The 18,207-nt window shown below is 47.6% G+C and overlaps 1 protein-coding gene across 10 annotated transcripts in view; it reads right to left on the reverse strand.

Moving 5' to 3' along the window:
- Nucleotides 1–976: 976 nt before the first annotated feature.
- Nucleotides 977–18,207, reverse strand: part of LOC4803848 (cyclic nucleotide-gated channel rod photoreceptor subunit alpha) — a 57,867-nt gene continuing 40,636 nt past the window's right edge. For 3 of the 10 annotated variants that reach the window (XM_033377795.1, XM_033377792.1, XM_033377794.1), the window contains 10 exons: nucleotides 15,680–16,471; nucleotides 15,149–15,512; nucleotides 13,984–15,032; nucleotides 5,253–5,404; nucleotides 5,032–5,173; nucleotides 4,818–4,967; nucleotides 2,830–2,997; nucleotides 2,340–2,568; nucleotides 2,136–2,281; nucleotides 977–2,069 (listed from right to left, as the gene is read on the reverse strand). In XM_033377795.1, the coding sequence (XP_033233686.1) occupies nucleotides 1,759–2,069; nucleotides 2,136–2,281; nucleotides 2,340–2,568; nucleotides 2,830–2,997; nucleotides 4,818–4,967; nucleotides 5,032–5,173; nucleotides 5,253–5,404; nucleotides 13,984–15,032; nucleotides 15,149–15,512; nucleotides 15,680–16,471 (3,503 nt within the window). In that variant the 3' untranslated portion in view covers nucleotides 977–1,758. The remainder of the gene's footprint in view (nucleotides 2,070–2,135; nucleotides 2,282–2,339; nucleotides 2,569–2,829; nucleotides 2,998–4,817; nucleotides 4,968–5,031; nucleotides 5,174–5,252; nucleotides 5,405–13,983; nucleotides 15,033–15,148; nucleotides 15,513–15,679; nucleotides 16,472–18,207) is intronic. The other 7 variants (XM_033377801.1, XM_033377799.1, XM_033377793.1 and 4 more) reach the window with 6 other exon arrangements.

Genomic DNA, 18,207 nt, shown 5'->3' on the forward strand with positions numbered 1-18,207 from the left:
ACGTCTAATGGTATAACTAAGTATAGCTAGAGTTACAGCTAAAGAAACTTCCTTTCGCACCGCTGGCCCCCATATTATGGGGATGACTAGACTGCGTTCTGCGTACTGCTACAGAACCCTCTCTCTTCTCTACCTCTACCTCTACCTTAATATCTTTCTTGTCGACTACAATCTTCAGCATTGGTTTTCAGTTTGGTTTTTGGGATTGGGTTCTATGGGGCGGCTAACTAAAGTTTAATACATTTAGAACTTTAGTTTCTTACCGTCTACATAGATATACCATATAGTAGTACAATTTAGTATTGCATTAAAAGAGTTTTCTCGTTTATACTAATTCAATTATTGATTCTGGCTAAGAGACATTTCTTGGGGTTTGGTATTGGTTGTTAGCTATATGTATATTGCCTCTCTTTTTTTTATTTTTATTTGTGTTTTATGTGTGGTGTTTTGCTCTGGCAGTTCTTTTCCAATAGTACAAATATTTTTCAAATATTCGCTTAGTTTGTTCATAAATTGTTTACGCATTATTTTCAATTTTAAAGTAAATCGTTTCCCATATACACATCTAGTTAGTTTTCTTTTTTTCGAATTACAATTAGCAAATATTACAATAGATATATGTATGTATATGTTTATATATAATTATTAATTTTGTTACACTCATGAGTTAAAGTAATCTTGTAGTTTTTAGTTTTCTAGATGATCTATTCTTAATTCTCTTATCCAATTCATCCCATCCAGCGATAATAATTCTAGTTAGGCCCTGGAGCAAAGTATTTACAATGGGAGAATCGGTACCCGTTTCGGTTGTCTAGTATGTATCCTTTAAAATAGCCGAAAAGTCTAGGACTAATGATGTCTATATTGTATAAATATCAATACGAGTATATTTCTGGTTCTTAGTATGGAAAAAGTGTAAGTTTTGTGTAACGAGTTAAGGGCTGGGAAAAGTTCTTTTCGGAGTATCTAGTAAAGCTTTTCCGATATCCTTAATTACAATACATTCATCGACTTACGATCTCCCGCTCTCTCTCGGGGACTCGGATATCTTAGCCTAGGTTCTGGGATATTTTGATCTCTATTGTGGTAACTCCCATTCATATATGTACACTCGGCATAGTCCAGTGGTGTTGGGTGTGTTTCTGTAGCGGCGGTGGTGGCGGCTGAACAATTTTCTGAGGCATTGCCATTATTTTTTTTTGGTGTTGTGAGTCGCTTCATCATAAAAGATTTTAATTGAACATCTTGGGTGATGTATTCCGCCCCCTCTATCTCTCTTGCTTTCGACCTATCCTATAAAGAGCTGCATTTCTCATAGGTCTGTGTCCCAACTTCAGTCCGCTCCGACTGTTCTAGCGTCACGGCCTCCTGGTCGACTGCTGGTTTCGGGTGCTGCTGTATAGCTGCTGCTGCTCCTGGTCATGGTTTGGGGTTTTCTGGTTAGTCAAACGATTTGGCAATGGGGTGTTTTAACCGCATGCACACAAACATAGATACAAAACACAGAGAGTGATGGGGAAACACAAGCAACAGATAGATAGAGAGGGAACGAAAGAGAGAGAGATGCTTTATGAAGGTGATGGCGATCTCAAAGTCTTTTTTTGTTTTTGTCCAGCCGTTCTTCTCCGCTCGCTCTTCGCCAGATTGCTGTTTCTATTGATGTTTTCGATTTTCAGATGATCGATGATGATCATGGAGTCATGAGGAACATGATATGTACACCATACCGATCGGCTGATGGGGCAGCACGCTCCCGTGTTATATGATACTCTCTCGATTCCGCTCCAGCTCCTCCGTCTCGTTCTCCGGATCCACGCTGGATGTGGACGACACTCCACAGATCTGCATCTCGATCTCGGCCAGGCGATTCTCGAGGTCCCACTGCTGTTGCGAGAGTTTCGTGTTCAGAGCCTGGTTCTCCGACTCCACCGTATGCAGGCGTTCTCTCAACCGCTTGATCTCGTCCTCGAGTGCCTCGTGGGAGCCCAGTAGAGGGGTTGTGCCCCCCCCAACCGCACCCACGCCCGCTCCATAGCACTCTAGTTGCGAGCTGGAGTCGCAGATGTGACCTAAGGGAGCAGCACAGATAGATGATAGCTTAAGCAGGCTTACGTTTCGTGACTTCATCCCCATACCTGTGTGACTGGGCTGCGATTGGGGTCGAATCGAGTGATGTGAGGCGGCCCGACTGCGGGGACGCTCCTCGGAGCCATGGGCACTGGGGCTGACCGATCTGGGCGAGTCTGTGGCCCGAACCAGACGGTCCGCATAGCTTCGCGGACTTTGGGGAAGAAAACGACTGAGTGAGTATGTGGGTGAGTAATCTATTTGGGGCTCACCTGTACCCGTGCTGTTGTGAGGACTGCTGCGTCGCCTGCGGCTGGTGCTGATGTAGCGGTTGGTGCTGCTGATGATGTTGCTGGTGTGTCAGGGGATGATGCACCAGTGGGGCTGGTGGAGTTGGCGCTGGGGGCAGCCACATGTCCTCGAGCGAGGTGCGGCCACAGCTCTCGACCAAGCCCGGCGTCGACTGGCACCGGCCCATGGCAACTATATTAAAGTATTTGACTGTGTTTTATAACCAAAATCATCCACCAGACGGAAAGAAATGAAATGAAAGGAAAGGAAAGATGGAACGGAAGGCAAAACAATCGAATCGTGTTATTCTGGGGCAGTCGTATTCGTATCTTTGAATTTCGAGTGGTGTTTGTTCGGGTGTATCGGAGTGTGGGAGTGTGGGAGTGGGGAATAAGGAATGGTTGAGGTAAGGGCATAAAAGCGGCGTGTCAGGAGCGGGAGAGGCCGAGGATAAATAAGACAAGTGCCTACCTTTTTCTAGTGGCGCCTTCTTGTATTTCTCCAAGCGCTTGACGGCTATCGACTCCAGACGTACACGCGCCGCCGGATACTCCTTCAGCACGTCCCACATGTCCTTCTTGCTCAGCACGAACAGGTCGCTGTAACCCACGGAACGAACGCTGGCTGTGCGTCGGTTGCCTGTTTTTTTTTTGTTTTTATTTTTTTGGATCGGGACAGTTGGTAAAGCAAATGTTTACCAAAGCAAAGAGAAAAGTTTAATGGTCTTGCAACGGAGAATTTCCATGACGTGCTGTCAGTGTCTGTGTCTGTCGTTCGATTCTGCTTGTTGACGACTGGCTTCGCACAAAGACATTCAAATTGCATGCCACACGGAGGATGTAGAGTGCGGAGTGGGAAGAAGTGTTCTTAAGTTGAATTTTGGGAGAGAGAAAACCAGGCAATATTTTATCTTTGGGGTCGTTTTGATTAAAATCTATGGATGTGTGTTCAGAAGAAATACCTATGTCCAAGCTCCCCAAATGCCAAGGCATGCAACTCAAATGCCGCATCTGGAAACCCAACAAGAAGAATCGAATGTGAGTATTTGCTGGTGTCAAGGGGTCGTATACTTAGTTTGAATTACACAAATCTCAATACAAGTACGTGTAGAGAAACGTTTAAATTACGGCCAGGCAAAGCAATACAACAACATCAACATGGACTCAGAGACAATTAGAGAGACAGAGATATACATATGTAGTAGATAGACATAGAGAGAGATAGAGATAGAGACATACGTACGTACATACATAGATAGATAGATAGAGATGTAAAGACTAACTACCGTACGAAATGACATTAAAGTTTAAATTTCTCCAGGGCAATTGTGACGTGGCCCTTGATTGAACCCGAATAATGCTTTGAACATGCAAAAACACAAAGATCTTTTCAACAATTCGATTTGTAGTCTCTAATTGCTGCAGGTGTGTGAAAACTTTTCGGCAGGTTGAACTTTTTGTCGGAGAATTAAGCCGTGAGCCGAAACTCAATTAGTTGGCAAGGAGCGGCTTCGGTGACGCTTTCGAGTATGCAACGCAATGATATCTTCCACTCTTCAACGCACACACAAACACACACCACACAGACGCACACGCAGGCACGTACAACTATTGTTGTTAATTGTGATGATGTATGGACGAGAGAGAGAGAGAGAGAAGGTGCTGCGTTTCCCTGGAGCCATTTGTGTTAACACTTGACTGCCAGCTGGCTCTGACTATTACATGAAATTAAAGCGGCATTAAGTTCAGCAAATTGTTTTTGCGCATCGCAACCACAATTGTTGCGGCCATTTTTTTACTCATGTATGTGTGTGCAGCGTCAATAAAAATATATTCACGTGAGAGAGCATGCAGGTGCAATAAATGCATTTGACATTCATTAATTTTGCAACAATATGAGAGCATGTGTGTGCCTCTGCGCGTGTGTGTATGTGTGAGCCAGACATTGAGGCCTGGTGCGTAATAAAAAACTCGTTTCATACTTTTCGGCTTAAGCCCAAAACAATAAATTGCGTATTAAAAACATCCAAACAATTTTCCAAAAAAATAAAAACAAATTAAAAAGCATTGTTATGAAAAAAATGTATTAAATTGGTCTGAAGTACTCAATCTATATCATTACAGGTGCTAAGGGAGACAGGAAGGACGAAGGCCAATATAAAATATATATGTATGTATCTCTGGGAGGGCTACACTTAGTTATTATTATACATTCCACACACATTTACATGAATATATGCTATATAGTATCTGGTATACATTTAGATTCTCATTTCTCAGAGAGAGAGAGAGTGTGTCTATGTGTGTTTTTGTTACGAGAGAATACGGGTACATATTTTGAAATATGTACATAACATATGTTAATTCTGAGATTGAAAGGTTGGTTGGGTTGGTTTAGTTGGTTGTTGTAGTTACGTTATCGTTATTGTTCCGCCTGTCGCACTAAAACGGGATATTTACCAAGTTCTTTACCTGCTGTGCCCATATTGAGTATACTAATCTCGCCAAAATAGGAACCAGCCTTCAGTGAGGCCATCACCGTCTTTCCATTGTCGGCCACAACCTGCAATCGTCCACGATTCACAATGTACATCTCCTTGCCCACCTCGCCTGCGAATGGAAATTGCTCTTAGGTATAAGAATAAAGAAATGTATGTGGAGACTATGGCTGTACCCTTTCTGCAGATGTAGTCGCCGGGCGAGAAGAGCACTGGCCTCAGGCGCAACACCAACTCGCAGAGGAAACCAGCTTCGGTGTTTTGAAAAATCTCAACCCGCTTAAGTGTATCTAAATGGACGTTAATTGCTATTTCAGCCTAAAAGATACAGAATAATACATTTGGGTAATGTAATGTAATGGATAAATCGTGTTGTATAGGGCGACCCTTTACTTGCCTTTAATTTATCAGGAAGACAGGACACGGCGCGCTCCTCGTCCGAGCACTTTTGCGTGAGCCACAGGTAATCGAACCATTTGATGACCTTCACCTGCAGATGATTCGGGACACGTCGCATCCGCATGTACGTCTTGACGCCGTCCAGCTTGGCTAAGGAGCGACAGAACAGGGAGACAGGAAAAAAACCCAGATATTTGTAGTATATTTTATTTTGTATTTGCGAAGAATTTTGCCTGGAAATTGATACGCGACTAGCATACAAAGAGTGTGGAAATTAGGCAGGCGCTCAACTCGCACTATGGGAAGTGGAGCGCCGGAGCTTTACCCAACTAAATGCTGGTCTATTATGCATAAATTGCTTCGATCTGGCCCATGGTAGATGGGAATTTGCTCTCTAATCGGTCAATCAAGATGGTCTGCATAAATTTGTGATATAAGTCTTTTAGCTGTGCGGCAGACATCGCTGAATAAAAGCTGGGGAGGAGCCTTCGTCCTGCCAGTTGAGGTCGTCCTCTACTGACCGAACAGAAAACGGACCTCTGATCGCCTCAAAGTGCGGAAGCGGCACGTGCGGAGGGATTGATTGGTTATGCTCGTACTCGTACTATCTAAGGAATTGCGGCATTCCATGTGAACGAGCCAACTTAAAGAGCACCCATTCTGTTCGAGCAATATTGATTAGAGAAAACTGGCTTTTGTTTCTTATTCCCCCCATCACATGTGGCGTCCGTCCCAGCTGCTAGTCATCGGAGTCGATAAGAGGAAATTAAATCTCTTGGCTCGTCAGTGCCAACAAATATTGACACAATTTGTCGGCGGTTGCCAAAGGGGAGTGGCACTGGAAACTGGGAGATGGGACTGCGTTTTTGTGGGGCAAGCGGGTGGGGGGGAAATTGGCAGGTAGAAGCGAGTGAGTGCTGCGTCTTTTGTGTTTGCTCGTGCAAACATTTGAAAACCAACTGACAAACAAGCAAACAGATTGAATACAAATAAATACCCAGTAACCAGGCTGATGTCTCCTAGAGGGTGGGGCTGGGGGCCGGGGGTGGGTCCTGGCCAACAACGACATCATCTATAATGCAATCAATTCCCCCTCTCCATCCCGTCCAGGCACATCCAATCCCTGTTGGTCATTTGTCATTTCCTCAATTGTAAAATGTCTTTTGTTGTCCAACTCAAATTTCCTCCGCTTCTCAAACGAAATTAGGACCGAAGAAGCAAGAGAGCATTTTTCATGAATGCTTCTAGGAGTTCGAAGCTGTTCCCTTCTTAAAGTTCCAGACTGAGACCTGCCCATACACATTTAAACTTGTTTCCCAGGGTATTCAACATTCAACATTATCCTCATGATAAAAATAGTTTCTTTCGAGCCATCTATTGGCAAAGTGAAAGATTATTGAATGGCAGTGTCGGCCTCCTGGTAGCCATTACACACACACACGATATGAATAACGCTCGAAATGGCACCAACACACGTACCGGCCATCCATCCGCCCATCCCTTACTTTCAGTTTGCTCCCCTTTGCATTGATACCGAGAGCCATGCAAAATTACAGCAATTTTTTATTGCGGAACAGCTTGAATGCAGCATCCAACTGCTGCACTCATGTTGCCGCCTCTTGTGGCACTCCCATTCCATCCCTGATGCCACAGAGCACGTTCTCGGTGAAGCTGGATTTTGCAGGTCTTATTTTTGTTACAATTGAAAATCAATCTAAATATTAATTGCATATTCCATGGCAGACGGGAAAAACAAGCAAGTGAATCGAAAACTCTGTGTGGTTACATGTGGCTCTTGTTTTTTCCGGGTCCTTGGGTGTGGGATATTTCTGAGGTTGGTACCGTATTTGCGGTTTGCCTTCGATAGACTCTCTTTTTCTCTGTCTATACCTCTCCATCTTCTGTCTGCCTTGCGTTTTTCTGCCTGTATGTATTCCCTGCTATGTCTCTCTTCATGGATATATCTTCCGTTTCGGTGTTTTTAGAAATTACTCAAGCTTTAATACCTTCCCCTGCTCTGTGGCTGAACAGAGCTTATCCCGTTCCTTTCAGCTTCGCTTCTGCTTTTTCCCGCTCCTCTTTCCATTTCGTTGCATTTTCCGAGCAAAATTTAATTTGCCATTTTTTGCCCTCAAGTCACTTGGCTGCGTTTGGGGCCAAGAGAGGATGCTGCCAGGCCGTAGGGGTGGGGCTGGCTAGGAGATACATATAGTGGCAAACTGCATTTGGCTTCACATTTTGCTTATTTCTTATTTATTTTTCATTTTATGCTCTGCTTCGCCCGCAGTTGCCCCCAGCGAACTTTGATCTGCTTCTGTTGCAATTCTTGTGGCACGGGGAGTTGTGTTGGCGTGGAGTGGAAGCGGTGGCAGCGGTGGCATCGGTGCCAGTGACTGAGTCACCTTCAACAGGAGGAGTCACCAGGGACTCTTGAAAGAATAGTTTCCAATAATTACATTAGCTGTTTGACTCGACGTTTGTCCCTGCTCTGATGGGGGCATGGGGACACAGGGACACCGGCACAATTGCCACCAAAGGATCAACTGCTTGGCAAAAACTCAGCCCCGGTAACAATTGTGGGTGGTTGTCGGTGGCTCGGTGGCACAAGAAAGAAAAAGAAATCTGGGTGCAAAAGTTCATGCCTTTGTCTGACAACAAACTGCAGCAAGTTTCTGCTGGGAGAGAAAGCGGATCGCATAAAAACAGTAAATATGCGTAACAAAAACTTTCTCTTCCTGCCAGCCTTTTCATAAAGCGCACCCGCACATGCAGCATGCAGCATGCAGCGGAAAATGGAGGAAAAACCCAGAGTTCTGAATGGGACCTAGGTGCGGGGATAGGAGGCGGTGGCGGTGGCAGTGGCAGTGGCTCTTGCAGTGCGAGTGGGAGTGGAAGACATGTGAAAATTGCAAACTAACTAGAAACCACTTAAGAGCCATGGGTGATGTGTTATGGCAAAGCAGGAAGTTGTCTTCCCGGTGAGAACAAAGGCCACGCCAGGGGACGACGACAGCAATGAAAGGCGAAACGGCGATTATCGCCCGAGTGTACGGCGAACCCGCTTCTTGATTCCCCTCACCCAACTGTCTTTCCATTTGACCCACTCTCTGTGGTATCCACACTGCTGCTGCTGCCAAAGGCATTCTTCAAGTGGCATTCCACTTCTGGTTTCTGGCCTGCTTAATTATGCATTTAGCGCAGCAGCTGCTGATTCCGCCGTTTCTGCCGATTTTGTGGGTGCTTTTCTCACCTCCTCTTGAGTCCTGACGCCGCCTGAAGAGGCGCGTAAACAATGGCACCGAAGTGCTGGATGGATTTATTCGGGCGGCAACTAAAAATAAATGCAGGCAGCCCTCCATGCACCACCTCGCCAGTCGGCAATAACAATGCGCATGCCAGTTGCATCATCAACAAATAGTAGTGGCAGTGGCAGTGGCAGGGGCAGGGGCCGGGACAGGGGGCAGGGGGCAGGGGGCAGGGGGCAGCGGAACGAAAAGCAGTGGCAGTTTCAGCACAAATCCTTGGGAAATTCGCTATTCAAGGATAATGGAGAGCTCAGGCCCTTAAAGAGCGGCTATATGCCGCTGCACAGCACCAACAAGAACAAGAATAGCCACTGGCGGCGTGTTCTAAAAATACGACAGCAAGTTGGTGTACATGCAGCTTAATGGGCAACAGCGGCGGCGGCGGCCACCAGCGGCGGCCACCAGTGGGGACTGCGTCTACGATATTGATTGGAATCCGCAAGCACACATACAAGCACACACACACACACACACACACACGGGGTGTGTAGATACACGGTTACAGCAGGGGGCATAGCCACAAGCAAACAAACACCAACACAGAGACACACAGCCTCTCCGTTGGACATTGCTGGGCCAAGCAAAAGCAAACAGCGAAACGAACAACAAACACAAACCAAGCTGAAAACACACACACAAACACACACACAGAAAGAGTGGGCCACACAGGCATACACACTTGCACGCAGCAAGGGCGGGCAACTTAAAGTGGATAATGGACGTCGCTTTCCCCGTACTGAGGCTCCTTGGCAACTGCTGCTGCTGCTGCTGCCACAGCCACTGCCACTGCCACTCCTTCCACTGTGTCTGCGTGCTCCACTTTGAGTTTGCCAAAATGAAAGAAGAAAGAGGTAAAAGGCAACAGCAGCAAAGAAAGAGGTATAAGCCGTACTAAGTCGAACAATGAGACACCCTGGAAGAGCTCAAGTGAACCAATACGAAAGCAATATCCATCAGCGCAATAAATGATGTCGAATGCCAAAAAATGGATGCCCTGGAAGAACTCATGCACTGCTCTGCAAAACCAATCCTCTTCAGCTCAGCAGTGCATCCGTACTCCTTTCAATTGCACCACCGCGCGCGTGGATGATATCCCCGGGTCCGCCGCCAATGCCAAATTGTTTGCCCGCGTTCTTGACTCAGTTCATTTGCCTCGCTTCTATTTTTAGGGCAACCTCGGCCCAGCCAGCCAGAGAGTATCGTGGGGCAGCTGCCACAACAAGGACGAGGGCCAAAGCAAACAGCAACACTTTGCCCGTTACATTACTTGCACGTTGCGCGTTGCACGTTTAGCAAGTCAAAAATAGCTGGCAAAGGCACTACAAATCTGCAGCATCCGACTGCACCAGGGAGCAGGGGCCCCACTGCATCTTCATCTCCGCCAGCGCTTGCGTCTTCTTGTGTGTGTGTGTGTGTGTGTGTGTGTGTGTTGGCTTAAATTGAGCGCGTAAATTGTTTTAATTGCGAGGTCAAAAGCCAACCCCCGGCCACGGCACCAGGCGAAGCCATCTGGACGTTAATTGCAAATGAAGACTGAGCGTGCATTTGCAGAGCGCTGACCAGTTGGCTCTATAAATAAGTCGGAATAGTGTAAGACAGGAAAAGATATTCCAAGCGGAAGGAACTTGCTACTCCATGCATTCAGTAGAATATATTCCTTTCAATCTATCCTTCTCAATCTTTCTAAATTTGTATAGGTGTGGTTAGCCAAGGGGTCGGAAATGTACCTTTTTGGGCAGAGAAACTCTGCCAAAAGAGGCTATACAAAGGCAATAAGTATTTAAATTTAAGCAAAGTCAACAGCAAGAATAAATAATTGCATGCAAATGGGTGAAAAATATGAAAGCTGCAAGAATCATATGTGGAAAAGTGTCCGCACACATCCATCAGAATCCGATGACAGCTCTGCTGACGGGGGGAAATTTCCATTGAAACTATTTACAATAACAATTACATAATGGAAACAGAAACGGGAGAGAGTGAGAGACAGGGGGGATGGCAGAAGGATGGAGAGGATGAATTTACATAATTTTAAATGCCAGTTTTTGAAACGTCGCTACGTTTGGATTGTTGCCAAAACATGGTGAAAAACCCATACACAACTTTACCCGGCAGTGCCCCGAACGTCCTGAATGGCGAGGTCCTTCTATGACGATGTGTGTCCTGTTACATTAGTACGCTAGTGTTTGTGTGTGTGTGTGTCGCTTTACATGCCGGTGTGTATGCTTGTCGATTATCGCTAGCATTTGGCGAACGGCAAACTTGGGCGCTTGTCGGCATTAACAAGCCACAGAGCCATGCGTTAAACTAAGCGTGAATGTAACAGTGTGCGTATATGTGTAAGGGGGGGAGAGGCTGACAGGCGAAGAAGGTGCCACTCAGCGATCGGGCATGTGTGTGTGGATGGCAAGAGCAACATTGTTGCAAAATGATTTTGTATAAAAAAGAACCATCAATAACTCAAATATAATGACAGTTTTCCACTTGTTGTTGCCTCTCCTTCCTCTTCTCCTAATCTCCGACTTCCTTTTCATCTCCCTTGCTCCTGCTTGTTTTCCACTGCCCCCTGGCATACCCTCCTCCTAAGCGAAGCTAAATGGATGAATAACTTAAGCCAGATGCTCCAGCCTCTCTTGCCTGTTCTCTCTCTCCTTTTTTCTCTCTCGATTCTCTTGGTGTGGGTGCGGGCGTGAGTATGGGGGCCCTTGCTGTTGCTCTGCTTGTGTGATGTTATGTAATGTAATAACGTCAATCAAATTTAAAAAAGGCAGACCAACTATTTGAAAATCAATTTTCATGCCACTCCCCTCACCTTCCGCCATTTCCACAGCATTAGCAGGAAACAGGAAAGGGAAGAGAGAAGAGAGAAGCAGAGCGGAAGCTTAGTGCTCCTTGAAGTTGTTGCAGGCATGGGGCTGGGGGCGGGAGTCCTGGATGGTTGGATTGGTGTCATGGGCTAATGTAGCAGAAGACCCTGGGACATAGTCATTCCCCCGTCTAAGCCATGACTAGCGTGAAGGCTTGAAAGGAAATTAGGATGGGGGAGCGTGAGTGTCTCGGGCTTAGCCAAAGTTTAAACTTAAGATCCGCCACCAAAGTGAAATTTAACTCATTAATCATTCGTCATGAAGGAAGGGAGGGCGACAAAAACATTTCGAGGCCCATCAGAGCGGCTCAAAGGCGCACAGGAATAAATCAAACATGTGATGCCCAAACCCACTTTCAAGCCTTGTTAAACCCTTGACAAGTCTGTAGATTTTATTGGGGTTTACCTGATCAACAGTTCGTTTTGGCCATACCTCTTCTGGCAGATTGCATTGACAGTGCATATTCAATATATACATGGTATTCTCGTTGATTTCTTTTTATGGCAGCCACTCCAAAACTATTGCCCATCGCCATCGTCCTCATCGTCCGCCCGGCCACTCAACGCAAACGCTGAATTGACAAATTGATGGATGGTGCTCCAAAACGTTGCATGCTTCCTCCTCATCATCATTCTCATCCTCGTCTGCTGCCACATGATGCATTAAGTTTCCGGCAAAGTTTGCGACCGCAACAACAATTGCTGCCTCAGCTCCTCCAAAGTGTTTTATTAGCAATCGAGTCCTGAGTCCTGAGTTTGCGTCGAGTTCAGTTCAGTTGAGTGGAGTTGATTGTCGGATTATGTGTCCATGCTTTTTATTTCACAAATTTCTCCTGAATACATTGTGTTTCTTGCGACCAGCGACCACCGACCACCATCTTGAGGAGCTACTCAGGAAAGTCTATGAAAAAGCTGTCAGTGATAGCAAGCGTTTTCCTGCAAGGATTCCTCCTTCAGTGTGGTCAATCTTCTACTTTGTGGTCCGGGAAATGCAGGACAATATTATGCACATTCTGTCTGTGGTGTCCACTGGCGAGTATATCACGACAGCCATCAGAGAACCCGATTATGACCCGATGGCCGCATAAATTTTGAACAATTTCATCTACTTTATGCTTGGCCCAATATGTGATTCGAGTGGGTCGCAATAAAAATTGAAAATTTGACCCACACAAATATGCAGGCAAAACCAGAAGAGAAGAAAAAACCGGAAAAGCGAAGTGTGAAGTGAAGCAGAAGTGAACGGAAACGGGGAGAAAGGGGAGAGAGCATAAAGCCAGAAATTAATTCTGCAGCACGTTTCGACCATTAAGCCGCCAGAGCTTTGCTTGCTGACTTTGTCATGGACATGGCTCTCTCTCTCTCCAACGCTTGTCCGCTTGTGGACACACACACACACACAGAAACACACACGCACACATGCAAAGTGTTGTATAAACAAGTGAGAGGCCAGTTGGCGGCAGCAGCAGAAGTGAGGTGGCTCCAGGCAAGGCTAAGATGGGGGCCCAGCAGTCGGAAAGGATGGCCAACATCAACAAAAGCAACAATAGCAACAGAGAGACATGCTCTTAGGTGGGCGTATGAAATCAAGGTGCCACGCCCACTGGCATCAATTGTGCTTTGTTTGCCCCAATCCCGCACCCCTCGCCCTCTCTCTTCTAGCATCCTTTTTGTGTGTCTCATTGTCGCCGTGAGTGGCTTTAATATTTTCCAGCTGACGTTGCTCTTAATGAAAGCAGGAAAACCAAGCAAGCTGGCTCCTCCCGCTGCTCCTTCTCCTCCCACTTCCTCGTTTTTGGTCCAGTATCACTAATGCTCTCCTTGGCTCTGCCTCTTGCTCGCTCGTCTATTCTCTCTCTCTCTGTCTCGCCCTCTCTTTGCCTTTCTCTTGGCATTTTCCACTTAGCTGACTTGGATTGCTCTTGCATTTCGTCCAGTTATTTATGGCCCCTGCCGAGTAAACGAGTTCATTTAGCTAATGGCCGCACGCCCAACTGCGCCTACAAGAGAGGCCTCGAGTTCTCCATGCCACGCCAGGCCTCCCCACTCCACTCCACTTCACACCACTCCACTCAACTCCACTCCATTCCATTCCTCAGCACTGGACTCCTTAAGCTCCACAGTGCTCCTACTCCTATGCTACAATGGACATTATATTGCCATGACAGCAGCAGTGCCAACAGATATCCATATTTTGCATACAGTTTGTGCCAAGATGGCACTTTTTTCACCGCCCATTGTTGCTGAAGGGTTCTTTCCTTTCTCCGAATCCAAATTCATATTACATGCCATTACTCCCGTTTTGTGAACATTCCAGACCCCTCCTAGGCAACAAGTCGAGACCGTGTTGTCATGGATTGGAATTTATGAAATTGTTTTCTGTGTGACATACCGAGAGATAATACTTTCAGGTATCTAACATCTCCTCGACTCCCCAACCGTTTTGTCCTAAAAGATTAGCTTGCTGTAATAGTCTGAGGAATTCAGGTCAAGCCCTTTGTGAAAATATAGCATCAATGGAATTCCCATTTAGCTTATAGAACGATGCCAACACTCACCTTGAAACTCCTTGCGTGCTGCACTCACAGACGTCACAATGTTGGCCACATGGCCGAGGACCGTGGCGAAGAGCATCAGGCCAAATAGCAATTGCAATATCACAAACACATACTCGCCCTTGGAGCGCGGCTTGGGCAGGTCTCCGATGGTTGTGAGGGCCAGAGTGCACCAGTAGTAGCTCTGCAGATACTGCTTCACTACGTCCGCCGACTCGGAGTCGTGGTAGACCCAGTTGCGGGACCCGAAGCCGTTGTTCTTGTGGATGATGTGGTAGAGACAGCCGTTCCAGTGGAATATCACAAGCAGATAGTGGATGAGGGCCGTCGAGCGGAAGAGATTCGGGTAGTTCGTGTGCCGCTCGGTGCGGTCCATGAAGGCCCAGAAGCGGTAGATCTTGACCAGCCGGAAGCTGCGCAGAATCGAGTTGAAGCCGATGGACAGATAGAGAAAGTCCAGCGGCAACAGGCACAGGCAGTCGATGTAGAAGATCGTCGAGTTCATGTAGTGGGTCCGCAGCTTCAGGGCATCTGTCTGGAGCACCCCGTCTTCCAGATAGCCGGTGCGGAAGTGAAAGAAGATGTCAATCAGATAGAGGAAGTCCGATAAATAGTCAAGACAGAACCAGATCGCAATCGTGCGACGATTGATCTCCTGGAAGGCGAAGCGGTAGATTATCACCCAGAAGTTGTACAGAAAGGCCATGGACACCACCATGGACCAGTAGTAGCACAGCCGCCCCGCCGGATCGAACACAAAGTGAAGCTTACGGGCCGCCGTGGCCGCTCTAATTCGCTGCGAGGCGGTGCGATGCGGCTTCTTGTGGTGTGGTTGTCCTCCTTGTGACCCGGCTCCACAGCCGCCGCCTCCATGGTGTGCTTGATGGGATTGGCCACCGTGGTGCCCCGAGCCATCGCCTCCCTGTGAGGACGTTCCGTGTGAGTGTCGCTGGTGCGTCGCCGAGGATATCGAATGCTGCAGCTGATAGCGGTGCGGGGCTGGGGCAGCATTATGGTGTGGCTGCTGGTGCTGTGATCGTGAACGCGGGTAGCTGCGGGATACAGAAGATAAGGTGTGGGATTTAACACGGCATACCATGCGGGAATGGGAATTCAATAGTTGAATATATTTTGTTTTGCCTTGCCAAATCATATTTGGGCTACTAACCGATCTGTGCCGTTGCAGTAGTTGCCACCGTATTGAGTGTGCCCTCCCATGGGTATGCTGGTGGCTCCACCGCCGGCCAGTGTGTTATCCTGTGAGCCGCGGCCCATTGACCGGTTCCAGGTGCCCGTGCCCCCCAGGAGCGGCTGGTCGCCGCTGGCTGTTGTTTTCAGTCGGCCACGCGACTTGTTGCGTTGCTTGTTGTGCAGTAGATCCATTTCGGAGGCAGTGCTTACGGTGGCCATTTGAGAGTTGGAGGCTCGGGAGGCGCATGGTGTGGCCAGGCTGTCGTGCGACGTGAAGAAACCTTGTTGCGAGACGCTCTGGCCGAATTTCGGCTGGGACATGCCAAACTTTGGTCCTAGATCTACGGCGGGGGAAGAAAAGGAGTAGCTTCGATTAGTCACGAACAGGATAACATCAACAGAATGGGCAGCATAAAGGTCGGAGAGTTCTGACACACAAACAGCGAGAGGGGTCTACAAGAGAGAGAGAGAGAGAGAAAGAGAGAGAGAGGGTGGGGGAGAGCCTTACCGAGAAAGCTCTGGCGATCGATCGAGAAGCGACGCAGGCTCCCCAGATCGATGAACTGCTCATCGGCGGCCATTGTGGGCGTAATTGAGAGTTCGGTTGTGTGTATGGCGGCACTACCACCACCAATGGTACCACCACCGTGTGACAGACCCCCACCGGGCGCGCCACTCGAGCCGCCGCCCACCGTCAGATTCGTGCAAGTTGTGGCACCGCCAGCACTGCCACCCATCCCGGCGCCCAGATAGCCGGCATTGCTGGCATAGAAACTTCCATCAAGCTCGGCCATCTGCTGCTCGTAGGCGGTCAGCGGATTGATGGACCTCGAGCTGTGGTCCCGGTAGAGCGGTCGGGGCGAGGGCATCAGCGAGGGGTTCAGCAACCCGTTGAGGGATAGACGGGGCTGCATGATTTCCGGGCAGCTGGCTCTCGGCGCTAATCTATAAGAAGTAGCTGTTGCAGTTGCAGTTGCAGTTGCAGTTGTAGTTCTGTTGGTGTTGCTGCAGATGTTGCTGTTCTGACGAATTGCTATTGTTGTTCTGGTCTGCGGCCTGTCATTGGCCGTATCAGCGGGTGCATGAGTGCGGCTGCGAATGCTAGTGCTAGGGGGAGCCTGGGGCCGGGCATTGGGCCATCGTTCATCATCATCAGCATCCCTATTGACATCGATGTGGAGGCCATTGTCATTGTCATAGTCATCTGCCACATTTGTCCCTTCGGCATCGGTATCGATGGCAGCGTCGCGCCTCAGGCTGGGCGTAGCCCTTGCCTTGGACTTGGACGTCGCCGAATCAGCTGCACGTTGTCCGGCCCATTCGATGGGACGTTGATTGTGGGTTCATTGTTGCACAGTTTTTGATTAATTTGCAATTGGGTTTCCCAATGATTTATGTATTTATTTCAATGCAGAGAAAGATACATAGAGAGAGAGGGAGAGATGGTGGAGAGAGTAGGAGAAATGTGAGCAGAGCAGAGAGTAAAATTAATTGCATTTTCTCCATTAATAACATTTTGTTTTGTTTTTCTTCTAATTTAATTCCTCTAAAGAGAAGGAGCTTTTGGGGGCAGGCTTAAGCACACGCACACACAAACAAACGGTAGAACACAAATCACATAAACAGTGAGTGGGTGGTGGATTGGTGGTGGCATTGAAAGTGTTTGTCTTTGTTAACAACTCAACTTTAGGTTCAAATATTCAACAACATTCCACAAAAACATATGTACTATATATATCTTTAATAATTATTTCTAGGATCTAGATTTAATCAACACTTGGTAGCAGAATCTTAAGGGGTGGATGTGTGCCAATTAAATACCATGCAAAGGATGTCTATTATGTGCATATATACTCGTATGTGGAGTGGTATGTGGGGGAATGAGCCACCTGTCAGGCGCTGAATGAGTGTCGAGTCTTTTGGCTTCTGAAAGCGCTAATAAAGTTAGATTTAATTAGGTGCGCCCAAACGGGGCATGCAACAACGCCGTAGCTCCATTACTTTTAACCAGCTGCCTGCCTGCCTAGCAACTGGCTTCGTTTTCCACTTGGCAATTCATGAGTTGCCTGCCACACGCAAGGGCTGGGCCTCTCTCTCTTTCTTTCTCATTCCCCATAATAAAGAAGGACCGACGGGCTCAAGTGCCCACTTGACTGTCGAACAGCAAGACAATGTCCAATGTTGTTGCTCTTCCATGTCCATGTCCATGTCGCTGTGTTCCTGTGTTCCAGTGTCTGCCTCGATGTCGCCATCGAATTGCGTGTGGCGCCAATTTATTTCTATTACGAGAACTTCGATGTTCCCTCCTGATGCCGGTCTCCTGCCTCCAGCCTCTTTCTATCCCACTGCCTGTTGCTCTTTTCCCGAGACTATGCCTCCACACTCAGCTGGAGTGCCGAGTGTCGAGTGGTGCCGCTGAGGGTGATGGTGCTGGAGCAATTGATTATTGGCGGACCGCTTTTAATTATTGGCCGTGCCGCTGCTGCACAGCATCTAGCTGCCGTAATTCAATTACGCCGCCAAACAGCGGTGCGGAGTAGATGAGTCGCCAGTGTCCTTCCGTCCATCCGGAGGCAGAGTGCTCAGGACCTGTTTTGTCGCGATTCGCGAGTGAAACGCAAAAAATTGTCAATTACTTTGCCGCACCTGTGTCACTCTGCCTCTGACATGAATTTCCACTTTCCACTTCCACCTTCTCTGCCTGCCACTTGCTTTCCTGCCCCACTTCCAGACACCACTCTCCGCGCAGACACTGGCTATAATTTCTAATTAATTTTCGCTTAATGGCAACACACAAATCAACTTGACCGCCTTATTTATTAACTAATTTCACAGGAGCCAACGCCACTCGAGGCGGCAGGCGGCAGGCGGCTGACGGGCAGTGCAGGAAGGCAGGAAGATATAAATGTGGTTTATCCCCAATGTTTTATTAATAAGTGTCTCTTCCTTCCACTTTCATTCTCTGTCTGTGTGTCTCTCTGTGCATAGCCTTAACAAATGTGGTTGCAACTTTGCGTTGTCGCTGCAGCTCGCCTG

The sequence above is a fragment of the Drosophila pseudoobscura genome, chromosome 3, assembly GCF_009870125.1.
Source record: "Drosophila pseudoobscura strain MV-25-SWS-2005 chromosome 3, UCI_Dpse_MV25, whole genome shotgun sequence".
Taxonomy (NCBI): Eukaryota; Metazoa; Arthropoda; class Insecta; order Diptera; family Drosophilidae; genus Drosophila; species Drosophila pseudoobscura.